Here is a 16,825-nt window from a genome sequence, read left to right as displayed (position 1 = left end):
TGCAAACTTTACATGCATGCAAAGCTCATAATGTTAAAACCAAGCTTGCAATGGAGTTTTACACTTAAGGAGGGGTTCATACTTGCTAAAGTTGAGAGCTTTATGGGCTTAGAGACCAAAGAGAGTTCAGATATGAAGTTACAACTTCAGATCTTAGCTCATACCCAAGAATAACTTCTTATTATGCTAGAAAAGACCTAATCTTTAACCAAATGAGATCTAGAATGAAATGAGGTTGAGGTAATGACTTGATACCTTCCAAAAGATGCCAACTAAGGTAGATATCAGATCCGCACACGTTCCTTGCTTCTAGTCACTTGCTCTCCAAGCTCTTCTTACAAAGATCCACCTTCTAAAGCTTAAAACACACAAGAATGAAGCACACACACGGATTAGGGTTTGTTGGACTCTCAAGAGGCTGTAAGGAGGTTGAAGGAGGCTTATGATCCTTTAAATAGGGTGTAAAACCCCGAAAATTAGGGTTTCATCCTCTAGCTCCTACTCTTCGATTCCTATCTTGGACTCGGCGAGTAAGTCAGTTAAACATGTGGTCCAAACCGCTTCTACTCGATGAGTCAGGACATCCAACTCGTCGAGTAGACCTTGCAATTTATGAAAATTAAAGCTATAAAATTATCACCTGAGAGTCGGGGTGTTATATAAACACTTTCAATAACATCATAATCAAGTTATAGGTTGATCAATTCAACCATTCTAACCAATCTAGCAATTTTACCATTTAAATATCAAAGCTTAATCAAAGGAGAAATCTTTACCTCAAGAGTGTAAGTATGTTAATCCTTGTTATGCTCTACCTTTAACTCATGTGGCATGGTTTTGGCATCAAAATCGCCACCTCTTAGCTCTCCAACCGATTTTCAAGAGAAAAATGATCGGAAATGAGCTCTTAATAGGTTATAACATGTCTTATGTTCTCAAAATCGCACCACGGTGTTATGTTTCCTGCATAATGGAGCCTTAAAGACTTTGTGGTCTCCTCAATCTAAGCTGCGGTGACCTTCTCTTAGTAGCAACCTACTTTCACCACCATGCCGCGGAAAGTACGTTCCCCTTTACTTACGATGAGACTCTCATGTAAATCACCCGTTTTTGGTCATTGTTCTAGTACACACAAGATCATAACCTTTATTCATTCTCTATTCTTCATTCAATCATTGAGTTTTATCCGATTGAAGATTTTGATTGTACCATCGAAATACTTTAATCTGAAAGTGTATCACGACACTCGGTGGAATCCAAGCAATCGAAACCCCGATTTTTTCTAACAACTAGTGGTTAATAAAGGCAAGGAGGAAACTATTCAAGTCGAGATTGAGAAGGTTTAAGCATGTCAATAAACGATTAATAATTCCACTCAGAGTAATAATGCAAAACAAAACAAAAACAAAAACAAAAAAACAAGAAATTTTGTTTTACATGGTTCACACAACCACAGTAATCAGTAATCGACCACGCCCACCGACGAACATGAGAGAGAGAGAGAGAGAGAGTTTTTAATTAATACTACCGAATTAGGATTATGTTATCTTTCTTACGTAGGTTACACGAGTTCAAGAGAATAATATACACAAGCAAAATACTTAAATTATATAGGAGAGGGACCTCATCTTTGGTATGTCTAACGACTATAAGGTCAAAGGGTGAACTGGGCTCTACAACTCGACAAGGGTTGATGTTGTAGCCATTCATGATACTCCTTTGATCGGGTCTTTTAGAGAAATATAAAGGCAAGTAGGTGGTTGGTATTGCAACCTACTATGGTTCTTTTCCGATCAGAAAAGGCTAAAGGAGACTTGGGTGGGACTTAATTCATAATTTGGGTTCATTCATGTCTATAAATTCTAGGCGTATGGAATATGATGGTTTTTCTATGATCAAAGAGATTTTCATATTATGAAGTGGATAAGGCTTTGGATTATAGTATGAACTATGAAGGGTTATGAAAAAGATATTAACACAATAATTAATAGGGTAGAAGGTTATGTGGATCCACCATGAATATGCTCTCCATCAATATTCGAGGGATTGGGAGTGTCGGTAGACATGGGTGGATCAAGGGTCAGTTCATGAAAACATGATTAATTTCTTGGGTTTTCAAGAAATAAAAATGGTAAGGTTGGATCTTTCAATGGTACAAGCTTTATGACGTAACTTACACTATGGTTTTGAATATATGTATGGAGGGTTCCTTTGTGCATAGGATCCTTCCATGTTTGCAAATAAGCTAGTTATATGTTCCAATAATTTTTTCGTAGTAGAGCCGTAGAGGGGTTTTACACTTTACGAAATTCCCAAATCATTTTTGTTGGTAAGTTTTATATGGTTGTTTTTATTCAGATTTATTTAAACAAACATAAACTTATTTTATATATCACTAACATATTTGTTTTCCCTGTTATGCTCAAATATTTCCATAAAAGGCCTTGTTTGTTCTATAATCGCATCTCTAATAAAAGTACGATTTAACACACTTCATACCCTATAAATTTATTTGCTACAAAAGCTTCAATTGCTACAAAGTACAAACAACCCCTCCGAGGGTGACAAATCATGTGCATATGAGAGATATGGTAAAGTGGTAAAGTGTGTCCTTGTGGTCAAATTGTTTGTACCTTTGTCTTTAACTGAATCATGTGACATGAATAAATGCTCTTGTATTTATCAAAAACTTGTCTTTTGTCATATTGGATAATATTGAAAAAGTATATTAGGTAATGTAAAACTTGGCATCGTGTGTATTTAGGGGCATATGTGGGAGTGCGGGGTAATGATATATACTTTAATAATAATATCTTGTTAGTTATTAAATGGTTTAAAATATTATTTAACTGAATAAAATTGAAAATTTTATATAAACCAATGTCAGAAAGAACTCATAATGATTAATTCCAAACAAATATATAAATATAAATTGGAATCTTATTTAAAAGCTATTGTATTTTAACTACCCACAATAAATAAATAAATAAATAAAACATTGTGGATCTTTAAATTATCTTTATGACTATCATGTATTTCTACTAATTAACTAAAATTAATCGAATTAAATTTTGAGAAAAGCTATAGTTAACGGGTAAAATAAATATATTGTGAATCAAATGATTTTAGAATTAAAGATATTAATTATACTTGAGATAGTTAAAATAAAATATGTTTTTTAAAAAAATATCGGTGGAAGCCAGTTTGAAAGAACGTGATAATGTGGTTCATGCCTTCATAAGGGCATGGGCACAAAAGGGACTTTGTCGTAAGATTTCATTCCTCATATACTCTTACTATGCCCCCATGGCCCATGCTATGCTTGATTTCTTTCTTGATAATATATTTTCATGCAATGTAGAGTTGTACCTTACAACTTGTATTTGCAAGTGTCTTTTACAGGGTAAATTCTAAAAGACAACATTACAATTTGATTTTTTTCTTTTTTTTCTTTTTTTCTTCGGTTTAACAAGTATGTTTACTTTGGTCAATAAAGCCATTTTTAAAAGAAATTTTCATTATCAAATATTGTAACCACCATAAAATATAGTTTTTATTGACCGAAATAAAAGATCTGAACTGAAGATGGAAAAATGGCCACATCGAGTGAGCATGATAATATATAGAATCGGGTTGCAAACACATTTTTGTCCATTTTTTATCTTTGTAAACGATAAATGTGTTATAATATGATTAAAAAACTACGGTATACTCAAAATATAATGTTTTTACAAAATATATAATTTAGAAGGTTATATGATATCTAAATAAGGTTAAATAATTCTGTTTGGGGAAAAAATAAATAAATAAGAAATTAACCTTTATATTTATATTTAAAGAATCATTATTTTTATGACTTCACTTATTTATTACATAGCAATGTGGGATAAAAGATCAAAGAGATTTAGATTTTATATTTTATATATGCCATGTTTCTTTAATTTTTTGGTTGTTTATACTTCATTGTCTCGATGGAATATCAAATGATTAGATTAGGATTTTTTTTAAATTGTAATTCTTATATATTCTTGACTTCCTTTTGTTTTTCTACCTCCATAAGAAACTCAATAACCCCTCATAAATTACAAATAGATTATATTTAAGTATATATCATCAACTTACAACAAATATTACTTATAACATTTATATAATGTTGGAAACTATAGTTTTTATAAATAAATCATTCAAATACATGTAAACCATACCAATTGCTTTTGCATGTGCCACATTTGGGTGAATAAATCATTCAAATACATGTAAATATGAAGATTGTTGTTTCCAAATCTTTTATTTTTCCTTTTTGGATCTTAACTTTATGATTGTCTTGACATTGTAATAGATTTTTGTTGGTAAGTTGTGTTATTATCAAAGGTCCCATTTTGAAATAAATTTATCCAAAAATTTAAGTTTATTGCGTGTACGATAATGACCTTATAGAGTAGGACCATTCTCCATATTTTAGATCAATTTTCTCTTTTTAGTTCTTTTCATTTTATAAGTTTGTTTGAAACTTTGATTTCAAATTATGCAACTACAAAAATAGGATTAATTTAAGTTTTCTTGTATTTATAATTGTTATAACGTGGAGGGCAGAAAATTTAAATATTTATAAGTTGCCTAAAATGTATTGATTTAAATTCTTAAAGCATTTAGAGTTCTTCTAATTAAGAATTAAAACATTATTTTGAAAATATTTTTTAATAAGTATATATAATATAATTAGTTATCTATAAAATTGAAGGAATAAAAAAAAGTTTAGACGCATCAAGAAACCTTACTTTTACGCACCAATAAGAGATAATACATGATCCAAATTTTTTTGGATTTCTTAGCAATAAACATCCCTACATGACTTGTAATTATTTAAATATCTTTTTTTCAAGGTTGTAAAAATCGTTTGACGTTAGCTAGTCGGTGAACTGGGGTTAAGGGATTAATCGGCTAAGAGGAGATTAATCGGGGACCATTAATTGATAATTTGTTAGATTTTAAAAAATTAAATAGGACTAATATCATATAAAAGTTCATAAATACTACTAATATCATAACAAAATAGGTTAATATGATAAATACAACACTAATCATACCTCAAATAGTTTCTATTGAGATATAACTTCTTTAAAGTGTTAAAATTTAATCGGGTTGTACTGTTTCAGTCAGTTTGTATGCATGGATTAATCGTTAGGCGCTCTCTAATCAGTCGAGTAGTGCCTAGGGATTAATTGGAGATTAATCGGGACCTAATCGGGATTTTTACAACATTGCTTTTTTTTATTTATTCAGAAAAAGAAAAGTATTTGAATAATCATATCTTCAAATACATAACCCAGAATTATTTCTACATTTTTATAACATCTAATAACTATAGATGAACTATATTATAATTTATCTTTTGGAGAAAAAAAAAATTGTGTCTAAATACGGAATTTTGGATTTTATCTACTTGGTCACCTAAAAATATTTTGTTCATCTTTTTTAGGTATACAAGACTCATAGTCATACATATTTATTTATTAAATAAAATTTGTGAATAAATAAACACTGGATATGATAAAAATAGAGTCGGTGTTGATATCTACTTTGATAAGAACGAAGTTACAAAGGAATAAAGCAACCAAAAATGGTTCAATTATTAATCATTTAAATGCATGAATTGACAAAAGCATACCATGTGATGACACAATTTGCATACCTGGCTGCCTATACTATACTCCATCCGCCTTTCATTTCTTCTTTAATATTGTCTTTCTATATGATGATGAACGATGAATAAAAAAATATTATTTTACATATAAATTGAATTATGTAAAAAAGTATATTGTGTAAAAGAATTTAATTGGAAACATCAATCACAATCCCATGATTGTAAGTCGACCAAAACTTTATTCTATCATACTCTATTGGATTAAATAAAGATTAACCAAGAAAAGTTTAAGCATATTACTCTTTTCATGACTTAAACACATAATGCATTATTCAATCAATAACAACTTTAACAATTATTTTTTAAGATTTATGCTACCCTAGTTGGATTTTCTAACCAAAAGGGTATGACTTGTAGATTATGCAAAGACCAATGCCATCTTTTTGTGTCTCCTTGCCCATATCCAAAAAAAAAAATTTAGGAAATGAATTTGTTATTAGTTGCAACCAATACAAATCTAGGTGTTCAAAAAATATCCAATTCAAGAGTATTTATTAAGCAACCAAATATGAAACGGTTTCTGGTATCACTGAAACGTGCAAGGTGTTTATTATAAAGCATCATTTATGTATACGCAAGAATAAAAGACAATGATGATCCATGTGATCTCTTCTCAACAATTTCCATAGTTGGTCCATTGTATAGACTATTTAATTGCAAGAATTGATAGACTAATTTTTGTATTATTAAAAGAGGTCAAGATCTCTCCCAAAGTGAATACTCACTAAATACGTTCAAAGATACAACTCACTACTACCAACCTCCCATTAAAACTCATTTAAACCGACCTAACTAATAGATTGACCAAAATACCCTCTTTTTAATTCCTTTATTTAAGACTACTAGAAAGTGTAACAATCCAAACAATGATAGAGCTAGTAGGACAGGTGGGTGTATATATTAATATAATAATTATAAATATAAATTATATATAACCAAAGTCTAAGCAGTTATCGCGGTCGAAATTTCAATAGCGGTCACATGCCGCTATTTGAAATCGCGGTTATTGCGGTGGTATAGCAGTGGTATAGCGGTTTTATAATATTATGTATAATTTGTATTATATATTTATACAAAATTTATATATTAGATTATTAATAATATATATAATTAATATCATAAAAAATCATATAAAAAATATCATAATCTATATATAATATTCTAATATAGTAATATAGAAACTAAAAAGTGTCAAAATATCATCGCAGCTCAAGTCATTCGTGTTTTTTATATTCTGAAACAAATGAGAAACGGAAGTTGTCATTTGTTACTTTGTAGTTTATAATTAATTAAATTTATTATTTGGATTTATTAAGACAAAAAGTTTAGTGGACTAGTTAAAAAAATAAAGATTTAATATTGAAATAACACACAATTGTTTTTTTCTTTGTCAAAGTAGCCCAATATGTACGAAATTATAAAAGCGGGTGTAACGTCGCTATAGCGCTGATAAGATTTGCGGTAAATAGCGGTCAATAGCGCCGCTAATAGCGTCACCGCTATTCGTAAACGCTATTTCAAAATAGCGGTTCAGTAACACCGCAAAACACTATAGCGTCGCTATAGCACCGCTATATTGATAGCATAGAACCAAACATAAAAACTCAAAATTTTACGTAATAATCGATATGTTAACCTATTTACAACACGCATAAGTTGTTAAATAATCAATAAGCAAAAGCCATGTAACCCACATGGGTGTCACACACAAAGTCAAATCAAATGGCGTTCTTTTCAAAACCAGTCGATTATATATATCTAATAACCATGTATTCTCAATTTGTCATGCATGAAATGCTTGTACTTTCCGCATTTAAGATGATTTAAATTAATACAACTACTAAATGCAAAACACATGCTTACACCCACTATGTGTGACCATTCACAACAGTGGCCCAACCAACCAAAATGGTCCCAACACTAAAACCAGCCTCAATTCAAGGGTCATCACTCATCATCATTAATGTTCCAAATTCAACTTAAACAGATAGTAAAATCTAACATAACCAATAAAATTCTCTTTTGACTAACTATGACTGAAACCACCGCCCGAGCCGCCTGGGCCCGTCGGTTTCACCGCCACTTTTGGTGGTCCGGTTACCGGAAAATTTTGACCGGTATTGTTCAATAAGCATATCGAGTTTATCCGTTGTGTCTTGCCCTAACGGGTCTTTATTTTTCCTTCTTTTTGAACCCAAATCTTCACCCACCGCCACCTCTTTCTGGTCCCTCAGCCTCTTTTTCCGGTGAACATCAGCCACCGGAGGTGGCCGCTCGAAGGCAGCACCCCCACTTTTCGGTTTTTTTCCTTCTTGTTGGACCTCCATATGTTCCTTTTGTTTCTTAGCAGGTTTTTCAGTTTCCACTTTTGACATCGTCGTTTGGGGTTTGCGCTTATTTAAATTGTGGTTTGACCGGTCAAAGGGTGGTTTTTGAAAATCCGTATTTTTTACTTTGTTTTCTGTATTGTTACCAAATCCTTGCTGTTGAGATTCAATCTTCTCGTTTCGTTGCCTCAATGTTTGAATATTATCGAGGGCAAATTCGACAATTGGTCGATGCTCACGAGTAAAAGTTTCTGTTTTTCCATAAACAATATATTTATTAAAACCAAGAGTAAAATTTACATTTTTGGTCCCCGAGTATTGTTGAGTTTTGCAATTTTGGTCCTTATTTGAGGTTTTGTAATAGAACTTTTAGGGACCAAAATTGTAAATTACTCAATGATAAGGGATTAAAGTTGTGAAAAACATACCAGGATTATTATTGAGAACTCTAAGAGCAACAAGTGCGTGTTCGTGTTCTGTGAACTCGATAAAAGCAACCCCACGAGAATGATTCTTTGAAACTTCTTTTCCTTTGTTGGAATCCTTCAATAACTTAATCTACAAAACATATCAAGGGTAAGAAATGTAGAAAACGGAACCCCGAGGGTTAAAAGTGTAAAAATACCTGTCGGATTGTGGGTTTTTGTTTTGTGGCACGTGATGTAACTGCATCTATACAAAGTCTTTTTAGTTGTTTGTCATTCATTGACTTTGGTACATTGTACATGATCAGTCTTGTCCTTGAAACATGGAAGTTTGGTGATTGAAGCTTTGTTGCCTTCTTTTGCTCCAACCTAAAATTAATACATGAAATGACCATTTTACCCTTTTTTAATTTTCACAAGTCAAAAAAAAAATTTACTACTTACGATCGGCGTTTTGACATGTCACTATCTGAAACACCTTCAGCAGCTGGAGTACCTTCAACAATAAGACCTTCCTATAAAAAACAAAAACATAAAAAAAATTAATTAATTTAAATCTTCTTTTCGGGTTAATTTTAATTGAAAAATATTGAAATAGTAAAAGAGCAATGTACTTTAGCTAAGTAGAGATTACGGTGATCATGTTCTTCTTTTTTTGTCTTTTCTACTTCTTTATCATGAGCTGCCTTTTTATTTAAAGCTTTTAAAACTTTTAATTGTCTTCCTTTTAAAATAATGCCCAAATCAGCTACAGTTGATGCTGAAAAAGCAGAATCGGTTGCCTCAACAGTTTTAAACTTTAGAAATCCAGTTCCCCTTGGTCTCCTGCAGGTTTAATTTTAAACAATATTTAATAAAATTACTAATTTGCCCTTAAACTAAATAGAAAATTTTCAAATCATTACTTGGTGATTGGATGAAGAACAGGAACAAAGGATTGGACTTCACCAAATCCTGCAAATCGTTGCTTTACTTCCTCATTTGTAACATCAAATGGAAGATTGGAGATAAAGAGAGTTTTTTGTAAATCTTCTTCTTCCTCTTCGGGAGTTTTAATTTTTTTTTCAAATTTTGTTGAATTTTCAGGTTTTGATACAATTGGAATGTTTTTAGGTGTTGTAGGTGTTTTGTTGTTTGCTTCATCTTTTTGTTTCTTTTGGGGAGAAATATGATCATCAATGGTAGAATCCATAGGTTCAGTTGATGAAGAAAGAAAATTATTTAGAACTTTTTGTGTAACATCTGCTTCTTCATCAAAATTTACTTCTGAATCTGAATCTGAATCTGAATTGGAAGCTTCCGGAACATTTGCATGTTTGGTGTTTTTGTCTGTTTCCTTATCATTGTCCTCCAAATCAGTACTAGAATCCTCGTCATCACTTTCTTTCTGTTCTGTAAATTAAATAAGCATATAAACACAATTAAATTATAAAAAGAAAAAATAATAATAATAATGAAGGTTTTAAAAATAATAAAATTGCAAAGAGAAACTTTATACCATCTTTTAGAGTATCTTGAATACCAGCTGTATATATATTTTTTGGAACAGCCCAATCAACAGCAATTGGCCTTTTACCTAAATTTTTACCATTAAACTTTTGGATTGCCTGAATAAAATAATAACAAAAAGGTTATGAAAACTTCAAGTTGAAAAAATAATAAATAAATAAAAACTTTGTGTGACTTATTTATCATTATCCATACATTTTCTGCATCCTGCTTGCAGGTGAATTTGACAAATGCAAATCCCTTTGATAGCCTGGAAAAAAAGATACATTTAATGTAATGGAAAAGTAAACTACAATTTTAGTCCCTGTGCTTTAAATGTTCCCAAACATGTCCCTAAATTTGGTTTTTGTTTCGATATCGGTCCCTGAACCATGTAAAGTGACTTTTCTAATTTCCACCCTTGAGTCGTTTTTTTTTGTTTTTTTAATACTGTTTTAAGTTTATAAATACAAAAGAAGCATAACATAAAGACAAAAAGACATACCCTGAATCAGGTTTTTTGGGAATATACACATCCCATACAAACCCAGCTGCTGAAAACATTTCTTTTATCTCACTAACATCCGCCTGTATTTATATTTCATAATTTAAAACCAAAATTAAAAAACCAATAAACACTTGATAGATTAGATACTATTCATACTATAAGTTATTAACATAATTTACCTTAAAAGGAAGATTTCTTATTATAAGCTTCCATTTCTGTACCTTGGAACCCTAGTAAAAAAAAACACATTACATGATCACACTTAACAAACACATTTTAGGTTTTTAGTGAAATTTTCTAAAAAAAAGTTTATAAATCTTAAATAGAAGCTTACTTCTCCACCTAATTGTCTAGCCCAAACTGTGGCCCCACTTAAATTTTTCTGATGTAATTTTGCCACACAAGCACGAGCTGATTTGACACTGGTGTAAACTATAGATGAGGATCCCAATCTGCATCCATCTTGAAAAAGCCCTGAAATATGTAACACTTGTGTATTATAAAATTGTTATTTCTTGTATATTTTATGAGCCGAATTACAGATATTCTTCTTACCATGATGTGTTGTTTCATCTTTAGGAAGAGGGTAAGTTATGGAAGAGACTGAGCCACACTCCTTAGCAATATTGTGAACCTCCTCTGCCATGTCAGCATTGAGGAGCCCACCAATTACAACTGTCCTAGCAACCCTCTGTTTTTCTGAAGAAATTCCTTCTACACGTTCAGTTTTCAAAGGGATCACTGCTTTACTCTTTGGCTTCTTGATTTTGCCTGGATATATATAAGGGGGGAGAATTACTTAATACTTATAATAGTCTTTTGTACCAAGTTTTTTAGTAAATTTCAATAACATAATTTTATAGATACTACAAACTTACAAATACTCTTTTGTACTATTTGAAGTCTAACCTTTTTCTTCAGAATCAGGAGCTTGTTTATGTTCTACTACAGGTGCTGACAAATCATCCTTGTCATCATTGTTGATGACCACAGCTTTCTTCTTTGACTTCTTGATTTTGCCTGAATATGTAAGAGAAAGAGGATCACATTGTTGGTAGTAGAAGATTCTAGTTGTACGAATGAAATATTGTGTTAAACTCATAAGACATTTCCAATAACATAATTTTATAGATACTACAAACTTACAAATAGTTTTTTGTACTATTTGAAGTCTAACCTTTTTCTTCAGAATCAGGAGCTTGTTTATGTTCTGGTACTGGTACTGACAAATCATCATTCTTGATCACAGATTTCTTCTTTGGCTTCTTGATTTTGCCTGAATTATATAAGAGAGGGGGATCATGTTGTTGATAGTAGAAGATTCAAGATTCCAATGGTACTAATGAAAGAATGTGTTAAATTTATAGTACACTACAATAACATAATTTAAAGATATTAAAAATGGTATTGCACTAGTTGAAGTCTAACCTTTTTCTTGGGAATCAGGGGCTTGTTTATGCTCTACTATTGGTGCTGACAAATCATCTTTGTCATCTTTTTTTTTGATGACATCATCAGAGTTAACTACTGAAGCATCTTTACCATCTTTTGTCTTGATAACTTCATTAGTGACATCATCCTCATGGTCTTTTCCCTTGATGGTATCATCAGAAGGGAGCACTGAACTCCCCAAGTCACAGAAAATAAAGGGATTTAAAAAGCATGTATATTTAAGAAATTATGCATCAAAATAAAGAAAATGTTGATAAGGACACATGAGAGTGTAAAGCAAATTATATTATATGAACCTTCAGTCCCTTTAGATCTCCTTTGCTCAAGAGGAGCCCTATGTGTTGCATGTTTAACTCCAATGGTGCGACCTCCTACTGATGCACCATTTTTCAGCTCAATTGCACGTGTAGCATCTTCAGTCACAGCACTGTTATTAAAACACAAACAAGAAATAAAAGAAAGAATGTTAATGGTGATTTGCCAAAAGAAAGAGGATTAAATAAGCAAACTAGAAATAGTATAATCATATAATGGTTGCATAAAATATAGCTTACAATTGAACATAACCAAATCCACGGTGTACAGTTGATCCTGTAAAACAATGTTCCAGTTAGAATGTCTGGTATTGATCACAATGTTTCAATCATCAAATTGGTGAAGATTGCTTTTAAACTTCATCCTAACGCTTCTTAATTTAATAAACATCGAACTGCAATACGTCTTATAAAGCCTACAATTGTTAGGAATCTTCTCAGAAAGTCTAAACTCCTAGTCAATTATGAGACAGAGGATTTATAAAGTTCAATAATCAAATTCTGGAGTTTGAATTCGTTATGCATACTGTCATTCCTTTCCACTTCTTGATTGCATTGACATTAAAGTGAACACAAATAGATAAACAACGCAGCCTATGATACCTACTAATTCATGAAACTGACCTTTCTGTGTAACCATAAAACACCGCCTAATCGGTCCAACATCGCTGAATGTTTCCTCCAGCTGAAATTTAGGTCAAATTTACAGTTCATTACCTGTGATTTACTCTAAACAACAAAAACAATTGACAAAGAAATGCATACATAAGTGAACTGAAAAGCTTGCCTGTGGATTAGAGAAAGTGTAGGGTAAATTGGCAACGAAAACGGTAGCCGGACTATGCTGGCTACCACCGGCTTCATGCTTCATCCTGTTCTTGTTCTTCCCCATGTATCTGTAATCTGTCCCTTACGATTTAAACCTAAAAACTCGCAGCTCCAAAGTCGCGGCAGGGTTTTGGCTTTTGGCCTCTGGGTTTTAAGAAGTGCGGCCATTTTTGCTCTACCTTAACCTTGTATTAACTTTCAAATTACTCCCCTTACTTTGAGTTTTGACCAAAATGTACCCCTGTCCTTTTTATTAGTGCCACTTTCAGCATAGAAATGATAAAAAAAACTCAAAAAGTATATGAATTAGTCGACTAAAAAATAAGTTACATTAGATTACGAATGATGACCACACAGGCTTTGCAACATCCTATATTTTTGTTTATTAGGCTATGGAGAGTGGTGCGGTTTTTACCGCACTTTTTGCCACATAGGCAGGGAAACACCGCCCCTTGACAGTGTTTTGGGTGCGGTTTAGACCACAGTATGGTAAAAAATGGTCGTGTTTTGTGATTGGGTGGAGAGAATTTGATCATTTTGTAATTGGATGGGGAGAAAAATAATGTTTTTATTTAAATTATTTACCACTTCTTATGTGTGGCAAGGTGCCAAGGAACCACATTTTTGTGTTAAAAATAACGTGGCGCTTATGTGGCAATGAAGGAAGTACGGTTTCGGTGGCATCACTCCCTCCAACCTTAGTAATTACAAGTTATGTGGATAATGTTTTGATGTGGTATTGAAAGTTATGAATTTTAAAGTTGGGATATTGATTTTTGAGATATTATAAAATTATGTCAAATCATGTTTTTTTTTACGTTGAACGTTGAACTTTGATGAGTACAATATTTGAGTATATTACAGAATGCTTTAGAATAAAAATGATATAAGTATATTAGGCTAAAGGGTGTCATGAAGAATGATATAAGTATATTAGGCTAAAGGGTGTCATGCATATCTTGTCGGCGGTATTCCTATGTGGCATTTATTATCGGTGGTAAACACCGCCCCTCTACCTTCTTCTTTACCGGTGATATAGTTCACCAATGAACTTCTATTCATTTCTCTCTATTGATTTACTATTGAAAATAACCTCCTCTCCCTTTTTTTTTGTCGGCTGCAATCTAAGCTACTACATCCTAACAACTTTTAAAAATGGCAAAAATTGCAAAAGTGTCTCTACTATCTTATGTGTCCATCGGTAAACATTTTAGGACATTCAGATCTTTATAGATATTACATTAGAGGAATCTCACAAATAAAAGTACAAATTCGCCACATTTTAGTCATTTTATAAACATATTTTTTTTAATATTTTGAAATATAAACTTTGGGAAAACTGCAATGAAGTCTCTACATATTGGTCTCATAATCGATTTAATCTTTATATTTTTTTATTTAATTAATTCCCAAATACCGATAATCGTATTCAATTTAACCATTTGACCCGGTCAACATGTCATCCAACTTTATAAAGTTACAATTTGAGCCCAAATTTCAAAATTTATTACAAATTTGGTCCAAAATTTACACTTTTGGCCCAAATTTTAAATTTTGTTACAAATTTGATCCAAAATTTGTCCTTTTTGCCCAAATTTTAGAATTTTATTATAAATTTATCCTAACATTAGTTCTTTTTACAACTTTTTTTCTCAAATAATTGTTTCTAATATGTTTTTTCTTTATAAAATCATATTTATACCAAAAAACGTATGTTCACTAAAAAATCTTATATTTTCTATATAAAACTTTTTTTAAAAAGTTTTTTGTATATGAAATATCTAGTTATAAAATTAAGTATTTATTAAGTATATAAATATATACAAATCCGTTTTTATAAAAAAAATATATACAAAAACGTATTTTACAAAAAAAATGTATACAAACACCTATTTTATCTATATTTTTTTATAAAATCGTGTTTGTTTAGAATTTTTTATAAAAACGTGTTTGAATAATTTTTTATATAATACGTGTTTGTATACATTTTATAAAATGTATAAAAACACGATTTTATAAAATATATGCAAACCCGAATTATATAAAAAATTATTCAAGCATGTTTTTATAAAATGTATACAAACACGATTTTATAAAATGTATACAAACACGTATTTTATAAAAAATTATTCAAACACGTTTATATATATATATATATATATATATATATATATATATATATATATATATACAAACACGATTTTATAAAAACAATATAGATACACACCTATTTGTGTTTTTAATTAAGTTATTATAAAACCATAAGAAATAAAACATTCATAATAACATATCATGTCAAAAACCAAGGTAGAAATAATTAAAAAATGTTATCATAAAACAATATCAGAGTGTAATCCCAAAGATCTCATGTGCCAAAAAACCATAGTGTGATACGCTGCGATCGAGCCGACTCCTTTCCTTTGAAAACGAAGTACCTGAAACCAAAACTGAAAATTGTAAGCACGAAGCCTAGTGAGTTCCCCATCATACCACACATCATTCAAATCACGTACTGTCAAGCATATCCGGGTACTGGCCTACCCTTTCGGTATCTTTCAACCGGTATTCGGGGACTGTTTCACCCCTATCACTACCACATAATAACATAGCATAACATACATAAACATACTGTCAGACATATCTGGGTGCCCGACCTACCCCTTCCGTATCTTCCAACCGGTAACCGATAGTTGACCTCCCCTTCGGTATCTTTCAACCGGTAACCGAGAGCTAACTTCCCCTTCGGTATATTTCAACCGGTAACCGGGAGCTAACCTCCCCTTCGATATCTTTCAACCGGTAACCGAGAGCTGACCTTGTTGGATTAGGTATCTAAGCTCATAATTATAATTGGTATGTACTTGAATTTATAGCAGCACAATCCTTTTGGGTTGCCCTCAAACCTAGCAACCGGACAAGGAAATTATGAAAAGAGAGATATTGATTTATTATAAGATTAATAAATCAATATAAATGATTTATTAATATGTTAAAAGATTAATATATTAATTAGGAATCATTATGTTTAATTAATGGTTAGCCAGAAATTAATCAGAATTAATTTGGGGGTTAAAAGTATTAATTATAAAGTGTAGGGACTAGTTTGCAATTATCAGATAGTTGAGTGGAAGGCTCCAAAACCTCCTTGGAAGGAGGTGGACGAAATCTATGGGGGAAACCCTAAGGATTTCGTCCAAGGGGCTTGGATAAGGCCTTTAGATATGCTTAGGCCCCAAGCAAAGGAACATTAGGGTTTTCCCTAAACCCTAGATCCCTCAGCTATATAAAGAGCCTCCCAGCTCCTGATTTCACCCGCTCTCCTTCATTGGTGAAACCCTAGGGCTGAAATTGCATCCTCTCTCTCTCTCTCCTTCTAATTTCCTTCTTGCCAGCTCTTGGGTGTGATTCCATTAGAGGCATTACATTTGTGGTGCTAAGCTTCCAAGAAGATCAAGATCAAGAGGATTGTCAATTGTTTGCTATAACAATTGAAAGGTATGTAACTCCTAAACCCTAGTTTGTTATTTTCGAAAATAGCCTCTCTCCTCTAGGGTTCTTGTTTTGCAATCCAAAGTTATATGTTCAATAGTTAAAACATAGATCCAAAGTAGGTTGCATGTGAACTTAGGAATTGTTTTCTAGTTTATTTGTTTTACCTAAAACCCATCAAACCTCCCATTCGGTATCTTTCAACCGGTAATCGGGGACTATTTCACCCCCTACCACTACCACATAATAACATAACATAAACATATTACTAGGCATGCGGGTTCAGACAA

General features: G+C 31.8%; 1 protein-coding gene across 1 annotated transcript; it reads right to left on the bottom strand.

Moving 5' to 3' along the window:
- Positions 1–7,508: 7,508 nt before the first annotated feature.
- LOC145061715 (RNA-binding (RRM/RBD/RNP motifs) family protein) lies at positions 7,509–13,184 on the bottom strand. The gene is made up of 19 exons (XM_079009256.1): positions 13,006–13,184; positions 12,843–12,903; positions 12,459–12,495; positions 12,201–12,331; positions 11,881–12,072; positions 11,630–11,728; positions 11,362–11,472; positions 11,008–11,223; positions 10,787–10,926; positions 10,632–10,682; positions 10,450–10,532; positions 10,161–10,215; positions 9,955–10,063; positions 9,362–9,848; positions 9,071–9,281; positions 8,901–8,971; positions 8,657–8,825; positions 8,460–8,589; positions 7,509–8,282 (listed from the first exon to the last, which is right to left on the bottom strand). The coding sequence occupies exons 1-19, from the start codon at positions 13,108–13,110 to the stop codon at positions 7,735–7,737; spliced, it is 3,006 nt and encodes a 1,001-aa protein (XP_078865382.1). The 5' UTR covers positions 13,111–13,184; the 3' UTR covers positions 7,509–7,734.
- Positions 13,185–16,825: the final 3,641 nt, after the last annotated feature.

Source organism: Lactuca serriola, chromosome 7, assembly GCF_051521515.1.
Source record: "Lactuca serriola cultivar US96UC23 chromosome 7, Lser_US96UC23_V15, whole genome shotgun sequence".
In the NCBI taxonomy this organism is placed as follows: Eukaryota; Viridiplantae; Streptophyta; class Magnoliopsida; order Asterales; family Asteraceae; genus Lactuca; species Lactuca serriola.
This window is presented reverse-complemented; position numbering and strand designations above follow the sequence as displayed.

What these genes read in the sequence shown, in the direction of transcription:
- LOC145061715 (XM_079009256.1), bottom strand. Translation starts at nt 13,110, where the DNA reads ATGGGGAAGAACAAGAACAGGATGAAGCATGAAGCCGGTGGTAGCCAG. An exon ending in CTAGACAATTAGGTGGAGAA is followed by an intron (nt 10,683 to 10,786) that starts GTAAGCTTCTAT and finishes TTTTTTTACTAG; the next exon opens with GGTTCCAAGGTACAGAAATG. An exon ending in GACATGTCAAAACGCCGATC is followed by an intron (nt 8,826 to 8,900) that starts GTAAGTAGTAAA and finishes TATTAATTTTAG; the next exon opens with GTTGGAGCAAAAGAAGGCAA.